The sequence below is a fragment of the Bombyx mandarina genome, chromosome 25 (genome assembly GCF_030267445.1).
Source record: "Bombyx mandarina strain Sakado chromosome 25, ASM3026744v2".
Taxonomy (NCBI): Eukaryota; Metazoa; Arthropoda; class Insecta; order Lepidoptera; family Bombycidae; genus Bombyx; species Bombyx mandarina.
The window spans coordinates 12,128,300-12,150,439 of NC_143231.1; the positions used below are offsets into that span (position 1 = coordinate 12,128,300).

The 22,140-nt window shown below is 41.2% G+C and overlaps 1 protein-coding gene and 1 long non-coding RNA gene across 2 annotated transcripts in view; one reads left to right on the forward strand and one right to left on the reverse strand.

Moving 5' to 3' along the window:
* LOC149499900 (uncharacterized) overlaps positions 1–22,140 on the forward strand; it is a 352,066-nt gene that overhangs the window by 283,442 nt on the left and 46,484 nt on the right. The window lies entirely within an intron of this gene.
* side-VII (sidestep VII transmembrane protein) overlaps positions 16,990–22,140 on the reverse strand; it is a 240,927-nt gene continuing 235,776 nt past the window's right edge. The window contains exons 14-16 of the mRNA XM_028175501.2: positions 21,415–21,659; positions 20,640–20,780; positions 16,990–20,045 (exon numbers count right to left, since the gene is read on the reverse strand). Of these exons, the coding sequence (XP_028031302.2) occupies positions 19,860–20,045; positions 20,640–20,780; positions 21,415–21,659 (572 nt within the window). The 3' untranslated portion in view covers positions 16,990–19,859. The remainder of the gene's footprint in view (positions 20,046–20,639; positions 20,781–21,414; positions 21,660–22,140) is intronic.

The following is a 22,140-nucleotide window of genomic DNA, read 5'->3' on the forward strand; positions in this document are numbered from 1 at the left end:
ACCGTCTTATCTTTGATTCTAGATCTTATCTTATAGGCTTTGAATATGTTTAAATAAATCATTAAATACGACTAATTTATCTTTCCGCCGTGAAGTAGTAATGCGTTTCGGTTTGAAAGCCGTTGTGCTGTAAAAACTGAGACCTTACAACTCTCATCTCAAGGTGAGTTGGGGCATTCACGTGGTAGATTTTTATAGGCTGCGTGCGGTAAATTAATACCAGGTGGGCTATCAGCTCGTCAAACCATTTAAGCAATAAAAAAAAGTGTTTGCCCAATGATCGATGAACAAATGTAAACACTGTCCATTTATCATTAAGTCTTCTGCTTTATACCTGAACATGAGCTTTAACATCTAAGTATCGAAGTAATAAAAAATAATAATAGAAAAACCAAAAATTACATTCATTTAACATTGGACGATCCGTGCGATCGTTCGCCTGTCTACATAAAAAATAAACACGACTTAAGATTTTAATTTCCTTTAAAAAATTACAAGCGCTACAAACAAAGTGAGAGCATGAAAACATATTGAATTTGTATTCCACAAATTAAAAGTTTTTTTTGTTGTTATCTGAAATTTCGTCTTGAAATTCGGGAGTAAGAACGCTTCGGTAATGTGGTCACGTGCGGACCATTTCGCGTTACAAACAATGTTGGATATAGCCGCCCGCGGCCATTCTTTTAATTACTGCTAATTAGTGTTTAATGGTACATCCCTGTAAAATTTACTACTAAATTTTTGTCTGACTTTAGTCAGTTTTACACGTAATATCGTTTAACAGATTATTAACCCATATGTAAAATCGCATTGAGTTTCTCGCCGGATCTTCTCAGTGGGTCGCACTTCCGATCCGGTGGGAGATTCAGCAAAGAATTGTTCTTGCTGGGACAGATGTTAGCAACTTCTCCCAAGCTACCTGCCTAGACCTATCTGTCCAATGAATCCACAATAACCCTTTGAGATAACTGATCATTTGGCAGGACATTTGGTCGTGACTTTTTGGATTCTGCTAACTTCTTAACACCGGATGTACCGTCACCTTGTTTATCACTTTACAGCAAAGTAAATCACTTTTAAATATTTGATACGACTTAAATGCGTATCCTTCAAGTATTCCCTTAAATAATTAAAGCAACAACGAGTCTTTATACTAATGACCTTTCTCGAACTTAATGCCGAAACTGGGTCAGTGACGCTTCCCGCGAACGCTTCGTCCCACAAAAGGATCCGTGGGTCGCCTATCACGCGCCCTTATCACGGTCCCGAGTAAAGAAAAAAGTAAAATAAAATTTACGATTGCAAATAAGTACGCATACAGACTACTGAAACTTCTCTGTTTTACTGTCCAGCAGTGCAAGAGCGTTACAGTTACGCAACGTACATAATTTTTGTAACGAAGCTCCTTATGGGACGATGCGGAGGGTTACCCTAACCGGGAAAAAACGTCCGTAACGTAAGATTTTTATTAGTAATGCACACAGTGTACGACTTAACTTTGTAAAGACGTACAAAAAATAGCATATTTTTTTTTATTCATTGACCACGATCTCAGAGCGTTCGTTTGCGCAATACACTAACTCTTCCCCACCGAATGTAGTTCCGCCTTGTCGTGGCGGTGGGGCTTAAGCGTGCGTCCCTAAAATCGCGTGCAGAGGAATCTGTGTGGGACGCCGCGACCAAGAGAACTGCGCCCAGCTCTCCTTGGTTGCCTCCGTATATAGCGGGTGCTCCTTGAGAGAGAGCGAGGGACTCTCTCCCCACGCCCTTTGCACTGGCAAAGGGAGGCATTCAGGGGATGAGGGGTTGGCTCTCGGGAGCCTTTTTTTTTTTTTTTTTTTTTTTTTTTTCGGGTAGAGGGCCGAACCTCCTACGAGGTCCCCGCGCAAAAGGGGCGCGCGGGGTATGTGAGACTCTACGATCTGCATGGTGTTATGAGCAGACCGCGGGACCAAGGATTTTAGGGCCCACCCACTAAACGACTCCCCTGCACTCTTACACCCGACGTCCGATCCCCTCCGAGGTCAGAACCCGGATGAAGTAGGGGGGTTACCGCGGTCAACACTACAACCAGACGGCACGGCTCACCCCAAGGACGCCCAGCCGACGGAGCCTTCGAGGCGAATCGAAGGCTCTGAAACGTCGGCCGTCTCGGTACGGCAGCCCGTCGGGCCGCCCAGACGATGCCGCTGGTGTCCCGGAATACCCCGCTGGACCAGAACCAGCCTGCCGGGTCGGGACGCGATACACCGTCGACCGGTCGCTCTATTTACTCCATGGCAGCGCGCTAGAGTGCTGGTAGCGCGCCGCGCGGCCTCACCCCCTCAGGTCGCCCCTTGACCTTCACCGGGGGGAGTTCGCCTCTTACAGGGGCCGAAGTCGGACAAAAGCCCTTCTGCGGCCCCCGGCTCGGCGGCGACGGATAGGTGCGGAGAGGGATGAGCTCTCCCTCTCTCGTTCCGCCGCCTCCTTCTGCGAGATGGTGCACTCGCAGAAGTCGAGCATCGCCTTCCAGGACTCATCGCTGCCGAGCATCGTAGCCACGACAGTCGGCAGCGACAAGTCCGGTCCTATTTGCGAGACAAGGACACGGCGTTGCTCTACCCATGCGGGGCAATGTGCGAGCGTATGCTCGATCGGGAGCCTGATGAGCCGGCGGCACTTTTGTGTCTTCCGGCTGCGGGTTGCCATGTCCCCAGCCAGGTCCCCATGGGAGGTACCGGCTCGCCGGCGTGGCTCCACACCGCGTTGTGGGCGACGGACAGGCCTCGGCCACCGTCGGCCAAACCGTAAACCCCAGTCATGGGGAACGGGGCCTCCTGCCTTTACTGGTCGGAGCCGCGAGGACGCAAACCTCTTCGAAAATGCCCCAATCTCAAGCTCGACACCCGGCGATGGGATGTATGGCTGGAGGGTTTCCAGTCCCGAGGGTGTCGTAGATCCCAGGGGACCAAACCCCTGGTTAATAAAAAAGGAATAAATAGAAATGATGGACAATTGTACAAAGTTAGTACCCCAGCAGGGTACCGCCCGCGAGTCGGGCGGAGAATCCCTCCGTGCTTCCACCTCAGTGGAAGCACGCTGCCCCACGTATTCTGGGGGGGGCAACAATTGCCAGGATGAAGGAGGCTGTGCGACGGGCAGCGGAATTCCCGTCGAACCGAGGCGCTCCCCGATCGCCGGCTCGATGCGCTCTGCGCTCGCCAGCGACTCGGGTGCGGTCAACCCCACCAGACCATCGGTGGGGAAAAAAAGGGGGCGAAGGAAGACCCCACTATCAACGTCCGACGACGGCGGCGCGTCATCCTCCAGCACCGAGGTGCCGGAAAAGACGATGGCCATCGAGGAGGTGGCTCCGGTGGTTGCGGGGCCTGCCGCAAAGAAAGAGACGATGCCCGCTCCCCAGTGGGCACCAGTAAGGAGGAGGGGCGCAGTGTCACCAGCGACGTCGGTGGAGTCGATGTCGACGTCGGCCGCGTCCCTGGCTAGCGGGGACGAGGCATTCCGCGACCTCGACCTTGCGCTGGTCAATCTGGCTAAGCTGCTGTCGACCGTGGCTGCCAAGGGCGCCGAGCCAGGCAGCAGCTACCGGAAAAGGCTCCGGGAGGGAGCGGCTATGGTTAGGACAAAGTTGATCCCCATCATGTCCAAACTCGTCGCGCAGCTGGACTCTATGGAGAGTCGCATTCTGAGGAACTCCCCCGTCTTGCAAGAGGGGACTCCCTTGTCGCCGATGCCTGCGCTGGCACACTCTGGGCCTCCCGCGAGGAAGATGGACACCAGCGTGCCCTCACGACCCGTGATGAGTGTGGTGGCGCCCATGCCAGCGCCTACTTCTGTGGCCCCTGTTCCACGAGTGCCTACTCCCGCGCTCCCTCACCCCCCGCGGAGGGTTGAGTTGAGGCCTGCGCCGCCTCCCCAAATATCGGCCACCCCTGCATCCGTACAAAGAGGAAGGTTAAGGCCTGCGCCAGCGCAGGCTGAAGACATCCGTTCGCCACTGGCGAGGATGATAGACGAGTGGTTGGCGCTGCCGCGGCCCAGGCCTGCAGAGCCGCCAAGCAGAGAGGAAATGACGGCCTGCATCTCGCGGGCGGTGGCGGTTGAGGTCCGCAAACACTTTGCCGGCCTCGAGGAGATGCTCCGCTCCTCGATTGGTTCCGGAGACGGCGTCCCGGCACCAACAGCCGCGACCGCTTTACGGGATCAGGCCGCCCAGCCGACTTCCACTCCTGCCCCATCCGCAAGGGTGGCACGACGTGGAGGCCGGAATATCAGAGATGCGGGTGCCCAGAATCCCGGCCCACGATCCCAACCACAGCCTCGCCCCCGTTAAGCATGGACGAGGGCTGGACAGAAGTGGTGAAGCGGGGCACCACAGCACGGCGACAGATAGCAGCTCTGGCAGCTCCCCGAGGGGGTCGAGCGCCGACCGCTACATCCCGAAACACAGCGCTGGCGGCCGTGACTGCTCCCCGCGAGGGTCGAGCACCGGCCGCTGGCAAAAAGAAAAACAAAAGGAAGAAGCCGCGCGCAGCGGGGTCGGCTGCCGTGGTAGTGACTTTGCTGCCGGCCGCTGCCGAAAAGGGCCTCACCTATAATGAGGTGATGGCCCGGGCGCGTGCAGCTGTAAACTTGACCGAAATCGAGGCAGAGGAAGGTCTACGCTTCCGGCAGACCGCCAATGGGGCGAAAATGCTGGAGTGTCCCGGTGCCGATAGTTCTGGCATCGCGGACAAACTAGTGGCGACGCTCCGCGTGGCATTGCCGGAGGAAGAGGTGCGCGTGCACAGGCCGGTGAGGATGGCCGAGATTAGGATCACCGGCCTGGACGACTGCGCCACCAAGGAAGAGTTCAAATTTCGAACATTATTCAGCGAACTTATATTCTTTTGCAATGTTGTTTGCGTTTGCAACTTGACATTAGAAATGATAATAATAAATAACTGGGAACAAATCACGCACGATCAGTAGGTGAGCTTACGGGTTTTAAACCTGACGATGCTGCTAACACGAACCCTAGCAAGAGCCGTGCTTCGCAGAATTTACCAACGGATCGGGAACGTGACCAACTGAGAAGATCCGGCGAGAAACTCAGTAGGCTGTGTGTGGGTTAATTGACTGCCGAGCCCTTCATCGCAAGCGACGGGTTCGACGAGAACGGTGACCGGTGCTTGGGGTACCTAAAAGCACCGTTAGTGGATCGAGAGGATCCGAGATGTTTTGGGCGATGTCGACTGTTTACCATTTGGTATGCAGGATCGGTATTATAGTTACCGGCGGCCACAACAAGAGGGTTTTCATGTCGTGCCGCTTTGTAGAAATGAGATTCCCTATGTTATGGGCACTAGCGACTGACATATATTACAGCGTGGCTTCTAAACGCTTAGACATGGCACCAAGGAAAAAAAGACGTGTAAATGTAGACATGTGTAGATAATAAACACCCAAACAAAGTAAATAAACCTGTTTATCAGACGAATATTTATTTAACCGACAAACGAAACCCTTGGTGCAACAGTCAGGAGCGCTAATAGCTATTGCACCACCGAGTTAATAAAAAAAAGATGTGTGGTGTCGTGGGACACCGGATAGGAACGAAGGTTCTTATTATAAAAATATTAATTTTAAGTTCTATTCGAAGTATAAAGAAAATAAAACTGGTGCTTTCGCAACAACCCACGGTCATTCGGTAACGCGCGAACTTATTGTGGTACACTTCATTCACGGTTGCTTGCATAAGAGTTAGTGTATTGCGCAAACGAAAGCTCTGAGATCGTGGTTAATTAATGATAAAAAAATATGTTATTTTTTGTACGTTATTACAAAGTTGAGTCGTACACTGTGTGCATGACTAATTTGTACGTTGTTACAAAGTTAAGTCGTACACTGTGTGCATTACTAATGAAAAATTTACGCTACGGACGTTTTTTCTCGGCTAGGGTACCTCTCAGCATCGTCCTGTAAGGAACTTCGTTCCAAAAAAAAAGCTAAATGTGTTTTTTTTCTAATTCGTTTTTCTAATTTCAAGTTCCCTTTCTGTAACGTTTCTACACTATATTTTTGTTTTGCACATGGCTCACCTGCGAGAGGTAAATAAATGCAAATTGCTTGGAGCACTCTCTTCGCCCCTCTCCCCCTCTTTAAATGCTGACGCCCCTGCTCTCTTTTCGGACTGTGAAAATAGTTTCACATGCCTATTTAGGAGTTTGAATTAGATACTAATTGTACGGTTTGTCCAAACAACCCTCTGTTGTGATAACGATAACAACTTCAATGTTGAGTAATTTTTTATTGATAAGATTATAGTAACTACAGGTCCCGCAGTAGTCGAAATTCGACTATTATTAATTGGAATTGTAAGTTTGTACACTATTATGATTGTTCATTATACTTCTATAATTTAAAAAAATATTAGCATTGTGCACTTCTTCTCTGTATTCTCTATAAGTGTGGAAAATTTCATATTCCTCCGTCCGCGCAATTTTCGTAAAAAGGGATACAAAGTTTTTGCTTCACGTATTAATGTATAGATTGATTGATGTTTATATGATTCAATTATAGTATGCGAGTACGCGACGCCTTGCTGATGGCGGTACAGGAACTAACTACATCCGTACGTAATAAAATGTGCGCCCTTACCCGTACACTAATAATTACGGAAAAATTGTCAAAAAGTTATTAATGCTAATCGAATATGAAGTATATTATGGTATTTGTGTTACTATGAACGCATTCTAATACTGTTTCTTAATTTGTAGGTTTCTGTGTACTTTATATTATGTTGATATCGACGCTTGAAAGACAAACGTGACTAAGCGACAATGCGTGAACTTTACAGTAGACTAATTATGAAAACAAAATTAATTTTAACGAATTTAGCTGTCGTAGAATCTATCTAGTAGCTGTAGGATTGAAATGATTTTAATAGACCTAGAAAATTATTTTTTTGCGGTTACTGGAGCCCATAGACATCTACAACGTAAATACGCCACCCACCTCGAGATATAAGTTCTAAGTTCTCAATATAGTTACAACGGCTACCCCACCCTTCGAACCGAAACGCATTACTGCTTCACGGCGGAAATAGGCGGGGTGGTGGTACCTACCCGTGCGGACTCCCCAGAGGTCCTACCACCAGTGATTACGCAAATAATTTTGCGGGTTTCATTTTTATTACACGATGTTATTCCTTCACCGTGGAAGTAAATCGTGAACATTTGTTGAGTACGTATTTCATTAGAAAAATTGGTACCCGCCTGCGGGATTCGAACACCGGTGCATCGCTACACACGAATGCACCGGACGTCTTATCCTTTAGGCCACGACGACTACTACTTTTTTGCGCATCGAATATGGTTATTGCCTATTATTTATGTACAAAACAGTTATTGACGCTTAGTCACGTTTGCCTTTCAAGCGCCGATATATAATAAATTAATGTACGAACATTCAAGGTACGCTTACACAAGAAACTGAAATCTCGAAATATATATTTTTGAAATAATTATTCGACCTTTTAGCACAACATTTAGATGTAGACGAAGAAAATCACGATCGTCCGTGACCACGAAAATTTTGAAGTCGAGATTGTGGAGAAAGATTAAAACAAAAAACGCAAAATTTAACTTTGAAACTAATTTAAATAATTTGTATGACTCTTAAAAACCATACAGTTGTGTTTGAATTATATAAATAGTTTTAAATACAAATTACAATTGATAAATTCAGAGAATATTTTTTTTAGTTACATTTTGGCGGGATTTTCTTTTCGCCCACAGATCATATAACATTGTGATAAAGAGCTCTGCCAGTGACCAATTTATAAAAATACCGCTCTGGCCCAAATTAATAATTAATACCAGCTAGAGTATTATTCTCCCCTACCCTTTCGCTGTTAGCCTAAGGGTTATATCCCAGCTACGCCCGGACGGGAGCTAGAATAAAGTATGGTACCCCAAGGGAGAAAAGTTGGACATTTCCTCCCGCGTGTAAAAATCACGCCGAAAAATCAAATGCCGAAAGTTCGACATTGTAAAAAACTGGTAAAAAACTTCTAAAAAATTATAAAAAGCACTTCTAAAAATAACAATTTAATTATTTCTTTTTTCTAATTTTTAAATAAACTACTACTAATTGAATAAGAACTGTCTGATGAACTCATCTTTGTTTAATACTTCACTATTAAATTTTATTGCCTTTTGTTTATTTTACTTTTACACTAAACACAATATTACAAATTAAAATAATCGCCTCGTTTACGTGTCCAAGCCGCATTCGACGCTTCAAACGGCAGTTTTTACTTCCTAAAAACCATAGCAATCATTACGATTGGCCAATAGTACTAACGCACCGACATTAACCCGAGTGCCGCTAAAAGGGTGTCGGTGTTGAGTCGTAAATTCTGACCACACCGAGTTTTTGTAATGTAAATCCCACTATGAGTACTTTGTAGGAGAAGTGGTTTGCGTAATAGCATGATTTTTTTATTAGAGCAACGGTTAGAGCATTGATCTCTGTTCGTGTTAGACTGTAAATACGAATGATATTATTTACATATAATTAATTAAAAGCTTCTAATATTAACACTTCGACAGTTCAATACTGTGACCTTTAGTATGTATATGCTATTTGAAAGTTTATGCCATATTTAAATGGCAATGGATAAGACCACAATAGTCAGTGACTATAAAAATTGTGTAGTTAGTAAAGTTTTTCTTTTTTTTGTTTTTATTTATTGCTTAGATAGGTGGATGAGCTCACAGCCCACCTGGTGTTAAGTGGTTACTGGAGCCCATAGACATCTACAACGTAAAATGCGCCTCCCACCTTGAGATATAAGTTCTAAGGTTTCAGTATAGTTACAACCTCACCCTTCAAACCGAAACACATTAATGCTTCACGGCAGAAATAGGCAGGGTGGTGGTACCTACCCGCGCGGACTCACAAGAGGTCCTACCACCAGTAAGTCGAAAATAATAAGCGTGAGATTAAGCGATAGAATAATTTTAATTAGCAAAATATATATTCTGTAAATTCTGTTGATTTCCCGAAGGAGAATTGTCGATCCATTTAGTAATAAACGGTTACCTGTTTATTACCCACCTATTAACGTCAAAATCTCAATTGTATTGTTACCGCTATTCAACGCTCCATCGCGACAGGGCGGCGATATGGGTGCGATAACAAGACGACGGCACTGAGTTAGTTGTAAGGACCGCAACTCGATAAATAAGTCGGCAGTCAACTACAAAAATATATGTATATAGTTACCGAGCTTGGAAACTGGTGTACAGCGTCCGCAACGAAATTTCCAACTTGGTTTACGACTCTGAAGTCGCAAAACCGCTTACCGCATAATTCTAGAAACTTCCCAATTAGTTATTCCGCACACAAACTACGGGCATTCTGGTTGATTCCCCTTTTTGGGTGGATTCTTGAGAGATTCTTAGACTTAAGACGTTATGATGTCAAAAGAAAATTTTACCGTTTCGACGGATTGATGGCCGATAGTCTGGCCAGGGATATATTTCTTCAACATTGATTCTGGAGCAAGCTAATGTGAACGTTATAACATGTTTTCCTTTAAACAAGACTTGTGGAAAATATGCAGCGGTCCTGGTTGACTCCTGGCATTGCTAACGGCCATAAATGACGGTAACCACTCACTGATAGACTCCTTGCTTGTCTATGTTACTAGAGGGGTAATAAAAAGCATTATTGGTGATATCAACTCACATCTCAATTTAGATGATCTTAGATGTCAAGACAATTATAGTCCAACTAAATATAGATATATCAGATGACCTTTTTTTTTAATGGTGCATTTTTGTTGAGGAATGTATTGATATTATGTAACTACGCTAGATTGAATTTTGTAATTTTTATTCAGTACTTGAATTCTCCGTAGATCGTGAAATTTAAAATGCTTGTTGCAAACCTTGTTTTTAAACTGACGTGAGATACTTTTACCTTGATCAACACTATTTAGGTTAAGCATTTTATGTGACAAAAAATCAGTCAATTTGCAAATTGTTAGAAAGAACAGAAAGAGGGAATAACGTTACATTTTTTGTTAATTTTTTTTGTCTATTTTACTTAAATGTGTTATTGAGGTCTAAAAATAACTTAAGTATTTCCTCCATAGATTTCTGTTTCAAGTGATTAGTGTTGCGAAGGGATTTTAAAATAGGCAATTTGATAAAGAAATTCGCGTTGCGTTGCCTATAAGCTTCTATAGTCGCTCTACACAAGAGTATCAGTCATCACAGTGTTCCATTATTAAATCGTTTGAATGGTTCTATTTAATCTCCATTACGTTTTTCGTTCCACACACGTTCCAATTTCGAGTTTAAATGCACAGAGCTTTAGTGCACCTAAGCCCAGTTTTAGTGAAAGGGTACGGGGAACAAAAAACGGTAAGCCCGGATTAACAGTGGCCTCAGCGTGGCTCGTGATATTTCTGAGGCAAGGTGCATTAAGGCGCAGCCCGTGTGGTCTTTGTGTAAGTGGAGAGCGAGTGGTGTGTGGATGGCGACAGGATTTTTTGATTCATTTATTTTTGGAAAGCTTTTACTGATGTTTCTATTATTTATCTATTGTTTTTTTATTTCATTTTCTTCAGATTTTGCATCCATATTACATTAATAAACAATAACCTTTCACATAATAACTACAATTTCGGAATAAAATAAAAATAACAATAATAAAGCAAAAAACAATTAATGTATGTCAAAACTACCTTAACCAAAAGGCTGGTTTGGATCCAGAGCGCTCAACATGCACACGTGTCCAGTGTTGCATTATTGGGCAGTCAAGTTTTCAGTTTGATGGCTAAACGAGCTGTAGATCCAGCTGATGTCAAGTGGTTACAGGAGCAGCACAGACGGCCATTCATGGCAACGTGAAAACCACTAGCGATCATGAGGCATAGTCTCAATTGTATCATTCAACGCGTGTCTCAACCTTCGAACCGGCAACTGCTTTGCAAACTAAATAGGCTGGATAGTGGCAGCTGGGCGTGTGGACTGCAATGGTCTCTACTAAATGAAGATTGGTAAATGCAGTGCTTTGGTAAAAAATTCAGAGAATGTTTCTGTTTTATTTCCGCGAATCACTTTAGTTCCATTTTGCGAAATCAGTGGGAAGAGATGGGTTGGTATTACTTTAGGCCACCATACAGACAAACATTATTAATTAAAATTACCTTTTTATTTATACTAACTACTTTTGTATTAACTTTAATAGTATTTTTTAACCATTGTTAGCATTAAGCGGATTTAAATGCGAAATTGCACTAGATTCGTTTACGAGCACAATTTTTTTCACAAAATAATATACAGTCAAATGCTTCAACGTTTTTAAAGATAGCTTTTTGAATATTGTGAAAATCACTGAAAAATTGTTAGCGAGATAGTTATCGAATTTACGGAGTTTGACATATTTCATGGAAAACTAGTCTTTGTGAAACAAAGTAAGCACAGATTAGCAGACTTCTCTGTGGCTTGTGATATTTTGTGGTAAGGCGCATTATGGCGGCCAACGATTGGTCCGTGTTATAAGTTGAAGCGATTAAGATTCTAAATAAAAGATTACTTCGGTTTTCAAAATAAATTTACATTGTATATAATTAAAGTGACATCGAAAAAGTCTTAAATTTAACTGGTACTTGATTTGAATTTAAGATACTTGATAATTGAAAAATTGTATGATGTCTTTAATGAATGGTGGTTCTGTAGGTAGTTTTTTTTATTGATAATTAGCGAACACTTTCACGGTCTACCTGGTTGCCAACGGAACCCATAGACCAATTTGCCTACTGTACTAGGAATATGGACCTTACGTTCTTGAACTTACGTCCAACCTTACCGTAAGTGACCAACGTAGATAGGACCAACTTGAATACTTTTGCTAAATTCAGAAGTCGTCGTGGCCTAAAGGATAAGACGTCCGGTGCATTCGTGTTGAAGCGATGCACCAGTGTTCGAATCTCAGACGGGTACCAATTTTTCTAATGAAATACGTACTCAACAAATGTTCACGATTGACTTCCACGGTGAAGGAATAACATCGTGTAATAAAAATCAAACCCGCAAAATTATAATTTGCGTAATTACTGGTGGTAGGACCACTTGTGAGTCCGTGCGGGTAGGTACCACCGCCCTGCCTATTTCTGCCGTGAAGCAGTAATGCGTTTCGGTTTGAAGGGTGGGGCAGCCGTTGTAACTATACTGAGACCTTAGAACTTGTATCTCAAGGTGGGTGGCGCGTCTACGTTGTAGATGTCTATGGACTCCAGTAACCACTTAACACCAGGTGGGCTGTGAGCTCGTTCACCCATCTAAGCAATAAAAAAAAACCCACAATAAAACAAAACAGCGATTTTATTTCTCGTTTATTTTCTGTCTCCCAATAATTTTAGTGAAAACATTTTCGACAATTTAGAAAGATTACTATTTACATTATAATAATTATAAAAACGAAACAATCATTATCATCATTACGAATATTTATAATAGAATTGTTACCTAGCAACGAAACTGGATATTTAATATCCGTCCAAATTAAACGCAAAACATTCGAAACGATTCAACTAGATTATTTATTATTAGATAATTGAGTATGTTACCCATTTTTGTTATTTTTTTTTTGTTACATTCGATGATTTTTTAAATATTTTTACATACATCAATATAACAAAGCCGCGTTTTTTAAACTCATACTAAGACTGTATTCCGAAAGGGTTCATATTAGATTTGTTGCCGCACAAATTCACTATTTAAATGTATTAAAAAAAGTTATAAGGCTAGCCTTCAAGATTTTTGTCCAAGCTATTAATGTGTTTATAAATTAACTATTTACAGCAGAATTTCTAGAAACATATAGGTGACTGTGGCATTTATTTCAAATCAAAAGTTGGATTTTAATCCTTCAGTATTTTTATCATTTTTTTAATAAATACGGTCGAAAAACTCAACTAAGCCTAATAATTTAAATTCAAAATAGCATTATTACAGAAACGGTAAATAAAATGATAAATTAGTATAGAAACCTGATTTACAAATCTTGTTAGTTTAAATGCAAAAATTTTTTTAAAACTAATTTAAAAAAAAAATTGATTTTGTACAGACCCTTATAAATCTAATGTACCTTAAATAAATAAATGAAATACAAGAAATTCAGTTTCAGTACACGTTTAAAATCACGGTTCATTAAAATACAAATAGGATTGCAATCATATAGTACAAAACATATTTACAATTCTCAAATCGTGTGTCTGTGTGTATGTTTAATATTATTATTTACAAAATTCTTACAATGGACAAATTATCTCTACGTATTTTGGTATGTCTCTCGTATTTTATCAGTAGCCTTCTTTATGTTTACACATAGTTCTGGATAATAAAAAGAGAGTGGGAGAGAGAGAGACTTGTGACTTATCATTGTGTGCAAGGCGTCTATAAATCATGTAGCGCCCATCTGAAGTCATTACTCTAGTGTCCTGTAGAAAACGTTAAGAATGGAATAGGTAGAAATGTAGCAGGTTCATTGACAGTGCCGAGGGCGGTAAAAGGCCCCTTAAAAGCTCTGTACCCACCCTGCACCATACGTAAAGCCACGTCCGATTGTGTGCATCAGGAAACTGTGACATCGAAAGTTCGATCTTTAGCAGGAAACCTATATTTATTTTACAGATTTCTTTTTATAAACTACCACCATAAATGTAAATCAATTTGAGACACAAATTTTACAAAACAGCTTTTAAGATTTAAGTTTAAAAACTTAAAAAATATCATTAAACTCGCTCATTCTCAGACCACACCATCAGTCGTACCCCTCACATGTATGCGACCATAAATTCAGTAAAATACCGAGACATACCCAGTCTTAGGTTTAACGCCCACTAAATGGAACGGTTACGATCATTATTTCGATTCATGGAAATATTTAATTAATAAATGATTAAATATCTCCTCTTTTATTTTAAATATTGTTTCACAAGAAATCGACATGTACCTAAATTTCTGTATATCTTAATCAATAGCTCAGACGAATTGAGAATTCAAAATGATATATCAGTATTTTCTAGCAGCTCAATATTTTAAAGACTCAGCAATAGGATTGCTTGTTACTCAAACCGTTGAAGTCCATGAAAAATGCTAACGCGAATCGTAAATTCATCTAGTTCCGAAATAATAATTGACATGAAAGACTACAAAACAGCTTAAGAACATTCTGAACGAAATTTCAAGACATTCTTAGGACTCGTATGGTATCGGTCGATGACAGAGCCGACTCGTTCCGTTTGGTGGGCGTTCCGTTATCACATTTGTGATTATAATGACTAACTACCAGCTTCGTTCTATATTGTAGTTATTTTACATAATGTCTGATTGTTCGTGTAATATAAATGTAACATAGAATTGTTGTTTTCAATGACGACGCAGATTAGCCCAAAATAAATCAACAAAATTTTTTTAAGTTAATTGTATTGATTTTAAAATGTTAACCTAGAAGTTGTGAGCCGAAAGAATTCGTATTACAGTGATTTCAGCATAAAGAAGATTTTAAGTCAAACATTGAAAATTTGTCAAAGAGAATACGTAATTATACACAATATTGTTAAATTATATCTCAAGGATATAGCTACGGCGTAGCGTTCGTGCTACGATAATGAATTACGTAGGCGTCGTAGTACGTGTTTCGTAGGCAGCCGATAATTTGATTTGCTGTATTTTAGAAGGTTGCCGGAAACTGTAAGATACTTTCAATCACTATTACTGCAGTTTACAAGGACACATTTAATGGTTACGTAGCGAAAATTATATTATTAGAAAACAGTTAAATTTTTTTGAACGTCCTTTATTTCTCCACGAGAATGCCGCATTCGTCCTTGAAGCTTTTGCTTTATAAAGCACAAGTCCGGCCTCGCGTGGAGTACTGCTCTCATCTCTGGGCCGGGGCTCCCAAATACCAGCTTCTTCCATTTGACTCCCTACAGAAGAGGGCCGTTCGGATTGTCGATAATCCCATTCTCTCGGATCGTTTGGAACCTCTGGGTCTGCGGAGGGACTTCGGTTCCCTCTGTATTTTGTACCGTATGTTCCATGGGGAGTGCTCTGAGGAATTATTCGAGATGATACCGGCATCTCGCTTTTACCACCGCACCGCCCGCCACCGGAGTAGAGTTCATCCATACTACCTGGAGCCACTGCGGTCATCCACAGTGCGCTTCCAGAGATCTTTTTTGCCACGCACCATCCGGCTATGAAATGAGCTCCCCTCCACGGTGTTTCCCGAGCGCTATGACATGTCCTTCTTCAAACGAGGCTTATGGACAGTATTAAGCGGTAGGCAGCGGCTTGGCTCTGCCCTTGGCATTGCTGAAGTCCATGGGCGACGGTAACCACTCACCATCAGGTGGGCCGTATGCTCGTCTATCTACAAGGGCAATAAAAAAAAGAGGTTGAACTGGTAATAGGATATAACTAAAATACTCTTCAAGCTCTAACAATATTGTAAGGAAGAGTAATTTGGCCATGCACGGGTGGAGGAGACTTTTTTTATTGCTTAGATTGGTAGACGAGCTTCACAGCCCATCTGGTGTTAAGTAGTTACTGGAGCCCATAGACATCTACAACGTAAATGCGCCACCCACCTTGAGATATAAGTTCTAAGGTCTCAGTATAGTTGCAACTGCTGCCCCATCCTTCAAACCGAACGCGTTAATTACTGCTTCACGGCGGAAATAGGCAGGCTGGCGGTACCTACCCGTACGGACTCACACTTGCCTATATCTGACGTAAAGCACGTACTGACTTAACAACAACTTAGCAACTGCTAAATAATATAATTGAGGCTTCGATGTCATATCTGAAGGCGATAGCGACACTAACATATGATGTCCATGGTCTTCTCCTAAAAGCTTAGATCTGTTATTCCTTGCTTACACCTGTGATATCAACACATTCGACATTTACAAATCACTGAGGCAAAGTTACTAAGTTCAATTCAATTCCGTTGCAACTTTGACAGAGGTTTTTCAACCAAATAAACTTGTAGTTATCACTCGATATTTAAAAACAATGAAATTAGAGAAATATAGTCGTTATTTTTGTGTGTGTAAAGTTCTTGTAAACCACACAACGGATTGTGGTTCAATTTGATTTAAATAATTTCTTCTGGAAGGTTCACAAAAGCTCGCATATTCAAAGAAGGTAAATTTAAAGTTTTTTTTTTTTGGAATTACACCAACTGAACCATAGTCTAATAAATGGCGCGTCGCAACTTGATATTTTATTTGAGAGCTAAATAAAGTACTTATGTATTATTTGTAGAGTTGACAAGCTTTATGTAGAGCTTACACAACCGTTGAGATGAATCCGTGCGAAACCGGGACACGGCGCTAGTGCTGATTTGTGTACGTGCAAAATTCATAGGCGACATTTATATAACGCGAACAATTCGTATGTTAAAATTTCGTTAATATGTTAAATATAATATTATTAGTATATTAATATTAATATAAATGTTATCATATTTCATATAAAACATTCTCATATACGTTAACGTTCTCACAACCGTCGAAATGAAAAAAACAAAAAAAAAAACGTAACAACATATTTATTCAACATTCGTTTTAATTCATACCGATATCAATTTAATTTTAATATTTACAATTTTACAATAAAACAAACTTAAACATTTTAACACTAACTAACTATTAACTACTTTTATCCACAAGTTGGTTTCATTCTTTTCGCCTTTCAGACAGCTTAGGACAATGCGAGGCGTGAAAGGGTATTGTTTTTAAGCGACATTTTTGCAATTTTATAGAAATAGCCATTTAAAGTTTAAAATTTTTATTTTTTTTATTGTTTAGATGGGTGGATGAGCTCACAGCCCACCTGGCGTTAAGTGGTTTGCAGCTCATAGACATCTACAATGTAAATAACGCCACCCATCTTGAGATACAAGGTCTCAAGTATAGTTACAACGGCTGCCCCGTCCTTCAAACCGAAACGCATTACTGCTTCACGGCAGAAATCGACAGGGTGGTGATACCTACCCGCGCAGACTCACAAGAGGTCCTAACACCAGTAAAAAATATCATCAATCACAAAAAACTTCTTCATCTATTTGAATGGAGTAAACTTAATTGAAGTTCAATTAAAAACTATTAAATCGTTGATGCTAATACCAAATAGAACGCACCTTTAATTATAAAGATAAATGTTACGTACATTGTACATTAAAATTTGTGATGATATTTTTTCCCAAATTTTAAACTTCAAATGGCTCTTCTATAAAATTGCAAAAATGTCCCATAAATCAAATAACCGTTTTACCCGTCGAATGTATTCATTGAGAAGATACATAAGATAACTATTTTGATGATACAATTGTAACGATATTATAAACGAAATGCGTGTTTGTGGGTTTGTTTTTCTTCAGAAAAAAAATCGGAGTATCGACAAAATTATTTTTATACATAGATATTTACAGGTTCTCCATACCTCCACACCGCCAGAGACAAGAATGGATGGAGAAAGATCGTGCGCGCGAAGGTGATACAAAAGGGTGGTCACGACCCTCAGCAATGAGGAATACGACGCAAGGAGGAGGAGTCTGGTTATTATTAGAAGCGTAAGCATGATTTTTACATGTTTTTTATTGTAATATTAGATATTGTTAATAATAAAATCTTTATGTAATTCTCTAACATAGCAATATAGAGATACATAGATAGAGATTGAGGTTCTGAGACAAAGAAAGCAAAATAAACAGAGGATAGTTCAAAACCGATTTTTGCAAAATAAATCAAATGGATCTAAACACAGGCATAGTTAGGTACAGGCTAACTGTAATTATTGCCGAAGCTGTCAGCATTTTTAAATCTCGAACTAATTGGTAGGACCTCTGGTGAATCCGCGCGGGTAAGGTACCACTACCCTACCTATTTCAGCCGTGAAGCAGTAATGCGTTTAGAACTTATATCTCAAGGTGGGTGGCGGATTTACGTCGTAGATGTCTATGGGCTTTAGTAGCCACTTAACACCAGGTGGGCTGTGAGCTCGTCCACCTATCTAACCAATAAAAAAAAGCGAAGCCTGGGGTACATATTTGCGATTAGGTATGACCTGCAGTTTTTCCTGCGTGTTTAATTTGCAAGTCGAAAATCGAACGATAAAAGCCAATGATACTTAACGATCCATAAACTTTGCGATAGTAAAGTGGCAAACCGACAAACACATTTTCGTGTTATAATATTAGTAATTGTAATTTATTAATTAAGATTGACAATAAAATATTCTTGTGCATCACTCATCAGTTGAATCTATTTTACATATCAAACACGTGTCTTCTTTGTCGACCGTTGATATGTGATGACAAATAATAAAATTAGCCTTATTTATGTTTATGACATGTATTACTAAAAATACTCTGGTCATCTAAAATTTCCAACAATCATGATCAGTATTTTAATTAATCACAGGTAACCCTCCTATAATGCGGTCAATACGTCCCTACAAAGTCCCGTGTTGTGAGAAAGCGTGTTATATGAGATTAGAATCCAGTAAATACAAAAAGAAGAATTTTTCTGAATGAAACATCTCAACTATGCCTATATGTATATTTTTATCTTTCTTTTTATTTATTGCTTAGATGGTTGAATGAGCTCACAGCCCACCTGGTGTTAAGTGGTTACTGGAGCCTATAGACATCTACAACGTAAATGCGCCACCTACCTTGAGATTTAATTCCTAAGGTCTCAAGTATAGTTACAACGGTTGCACCACCTTTCAAACCGAAACGCATTACTGCTTCACGGCAGGAATAGGCGAGGTGGTGGCACCTACCCGTACCAGTACTGATCTATTATACTTAATGTTCACGATTGACATCCACGGTGAAGGAATAACATCGTGTAATAAAAATCAAACCCGCAAAATTATAATTTGCGTAATCACTCTGGTGGCAGGACGCATTTACGTTGTGGATGTCTATGGGCTCCAGTAACCACTTAACACCAGGTGGGCTGTGAGCTCATCCACTCATCTAAGCAATAAAAAAATAAGCAGAAAAACTTCGGTTATTTCCTTAAAATGTCTGTTCATAGTGCATAATATAATTTTCTAAATAATTTAAAACAAAAATCTCATTATCGTGTTGTAGAAGTACCGTGTTATAAGAGGGTTTTTCGAGAACTTTTCTTTTCGTGTTAAAAGTGGAACCGTGTTGTAAAATATCGTGTTATAGGTGGGTTACCCGTATAACATTAGACTGGCAATTAGTTTTATCATCGTTATGACTTTAAGAAGCGTTCAATCTTTGTCTTCGGTGTGCGTTAAGACCTTAATTTGACAAATTCATAGACTTCGTCGTGGTCGCTCAAAATTTTAGAACACGAAATAGAGCGAGACTATAACTGTCCGAATATTATTATATTAAGAGTTTCGTTATTGCTATTGAAAGCCTAAAATATAATTTGATCATGACTGATGTTAAAAGTCAAACGATTCTTCAGAGTATATTTTGAACATAGACAGTTGGGAATATAAGAATAACGCTCTTTGGTAAGTGTAGTATTGCCAATTAAAATATTTCGTTATTATCGCTTGTCATAAAACACATTATTTAATATGACGTAAACAGTTCGAGACGATCATCACACGAATTAACAATGGTCGCAGAAGATTTTGTGTCGAAAACATGCTTAATTAACTTGCTCTAAGATAACAACAGTGCTATATAAAACATTTTCTTGAAATACCGAAGTAAGCTACCAGAAGCTGTCTGAAGGTAACCACGTTGTGAGTTTTGAGCAGTTCATATTGCACCTAGAGTTGCGTGGTCTATCAGAGCGGGGTGTCGCGGGGCGGGAGGCGCGGGGTGGGCGCCGGTGCGGGAAGCGGGCGGGGTAGCGTGCGCAGGTGTTGCAGCGGGATCACGGATCCCGCGCCCGATCCCGCCCCCGCGCCCCGCGGCAGCGTGCACGACCCGCTCGCGAACCGCGCGGGCGGCGGGATTCCCGACGTCGAGTTCTGTGATCACGCAAGAAACGAAAAATGAGTCTAGTGCGATATACAATACATCACACTTTTAAAATTATAGAGACCCATTTCGAAATATTAAGATTTTGACGTTAATTTAAAAATTGATCTAGAACGATCCTTTTTAGCGACTCTTATTAATCAAATAACCAAAAGCAGCTTATAAAGGGACAAACATATCCATCGGTCTCTTTCACTCCGTCTGCCACCCTACGTCTTTTCGGTTTGAAAACTTTATTCGATGTTTTCCAAAAAACGCATTTTTTGGGTTGGGTCTCTATAATTCTAAAGGTGCGACATTTATATACTAAGAAAAGTATAAAGAAAAAGATAATTTATAAACGAATACGCAGGCAAGCATTTTGTTGTTGCGAGTCTATCTAAATAAAAATCCAATAATGAAATAGTTCGGTAGCGTTTGTCAAACATTTTTTTCTTTTCTGTTTATTCATAGAGTTATAATTTTTTTGCAGTTATTTTTCACGTCAACGTAGCGTGACGTAAGAAAAATTGACCTAAATCTGACATGAATTTGTGGTAAAATTTTGCTCAGTAGACAAGAGCGGTCACCGTTAAAAATCTCACGTTTTGTTCGTGCATGGGATGCGGAGGCGCCGTCCGTAGCGCGCAGTACGCAGGTAGCGCCCGCACGCCCGCCACGCTGCCGCGCGTACGCCCCAGCGGGGGGGAGATCGTCGACACTTGCTGCTGACGGTAGTAATCCATCTGGGAGTGAATGAGCAGGTACAAAAGCTGTCTGTGGCATACAGCCTGCCACCCATAAACCCTCCAGCCAAAACAAAGTTGGTTGGCCTAACGGATAAGACGTCCAGTGCATTTGTGTTGAGCGATGCACCGGTGTTCGAATCCCGCAGGCGGGTACCAATTTTTGTAATGAAATACGTACTCAACAAATGTTCACGATTGACTTCCACGGTTAAGGAATAAGATCGTGTAATAAAAACCAAACCTGCAAAATTATAATATGCGTAATTACTGGTGGTAGGACCTCTTGGGAGTGCGCACGGGTAGGTACCACCACCCTGCCTGTTTCTGCCGTGAAGCAGTAATGCGTTTCGGTTTGAAAGGTGGCGCAGCCGTTGTAACTGTACTCGACACCTTAGAACTTATATCTCAAGGTGGGTGGCGCATTTACGTTGTAGATGTCTATGGATTCCAGTAACCATTTAACATTAAATGACGAAGGACTTAATGTCAACGCTTGACTGCTTCACAGCAGATATTGGCAAGATCAAGAAACCCAATCGAGTGGGCACACAATGCATCCTATTTTAATCAAATAAAAGCTAAACTTGTAAAACTTCATCTACGCAATGTTCTACAGCTGACGAGATCTTACCTGCATCTGATCTGTATCCGACGGTATTATATCAGGGTTCCTGTCGTCGCTCTCACTGTCGTCCTTCTCTCTGAGTTTGTCCGGGGACGCTGGCTGTGATTGTGGAGCAGCAGACCTAGGCTTGCGTTTTGCGCAACGATGCTTCACGCCAATCATGAAGATCACCAGAATGACCATGATGATTCCGCCACCGCCCACAGCGGCGGACATTGCTCCTGACATTTGGAAGGCTGTTCTTGGTAGATCTAATGGAAATGAGAACTGATTTGGTCAAATATGTACACTGCTGTATGGCTTAGAGGAAATTTTCAAAATTGGTCAATCGGTTTCGTTGTGGCCTAAAAGGTCAGGTTCCCGAATTGTATCGAGTGATGCGACTATATTAAATATTCGAATATCACAAACGATACCAATATTTGTTTGTGAGCACTTATTTACAAAAAATTTTCGCGATAAACGAATAACATCGTGTAACAACAATTAGACAGAAGGCAACAGCCTGTCTGTGTCCCTGACAATGCTGACGGCCATGGATGATGGTAACTACAGTTACTGACCATCAGGTGGCCCATATACTCGTCTACCTAAAAGGGCAATAAAAAAAAACCCGCAAAAATTTTAACGTTTTCGGAATTACTGGTGGTAAGGCGTCTTGTGAGTTCGCCCAAATAGGCACCAACCACCATTTTGCCTATTCCTACTGGAATTAGTCAGCTGTTATACAGT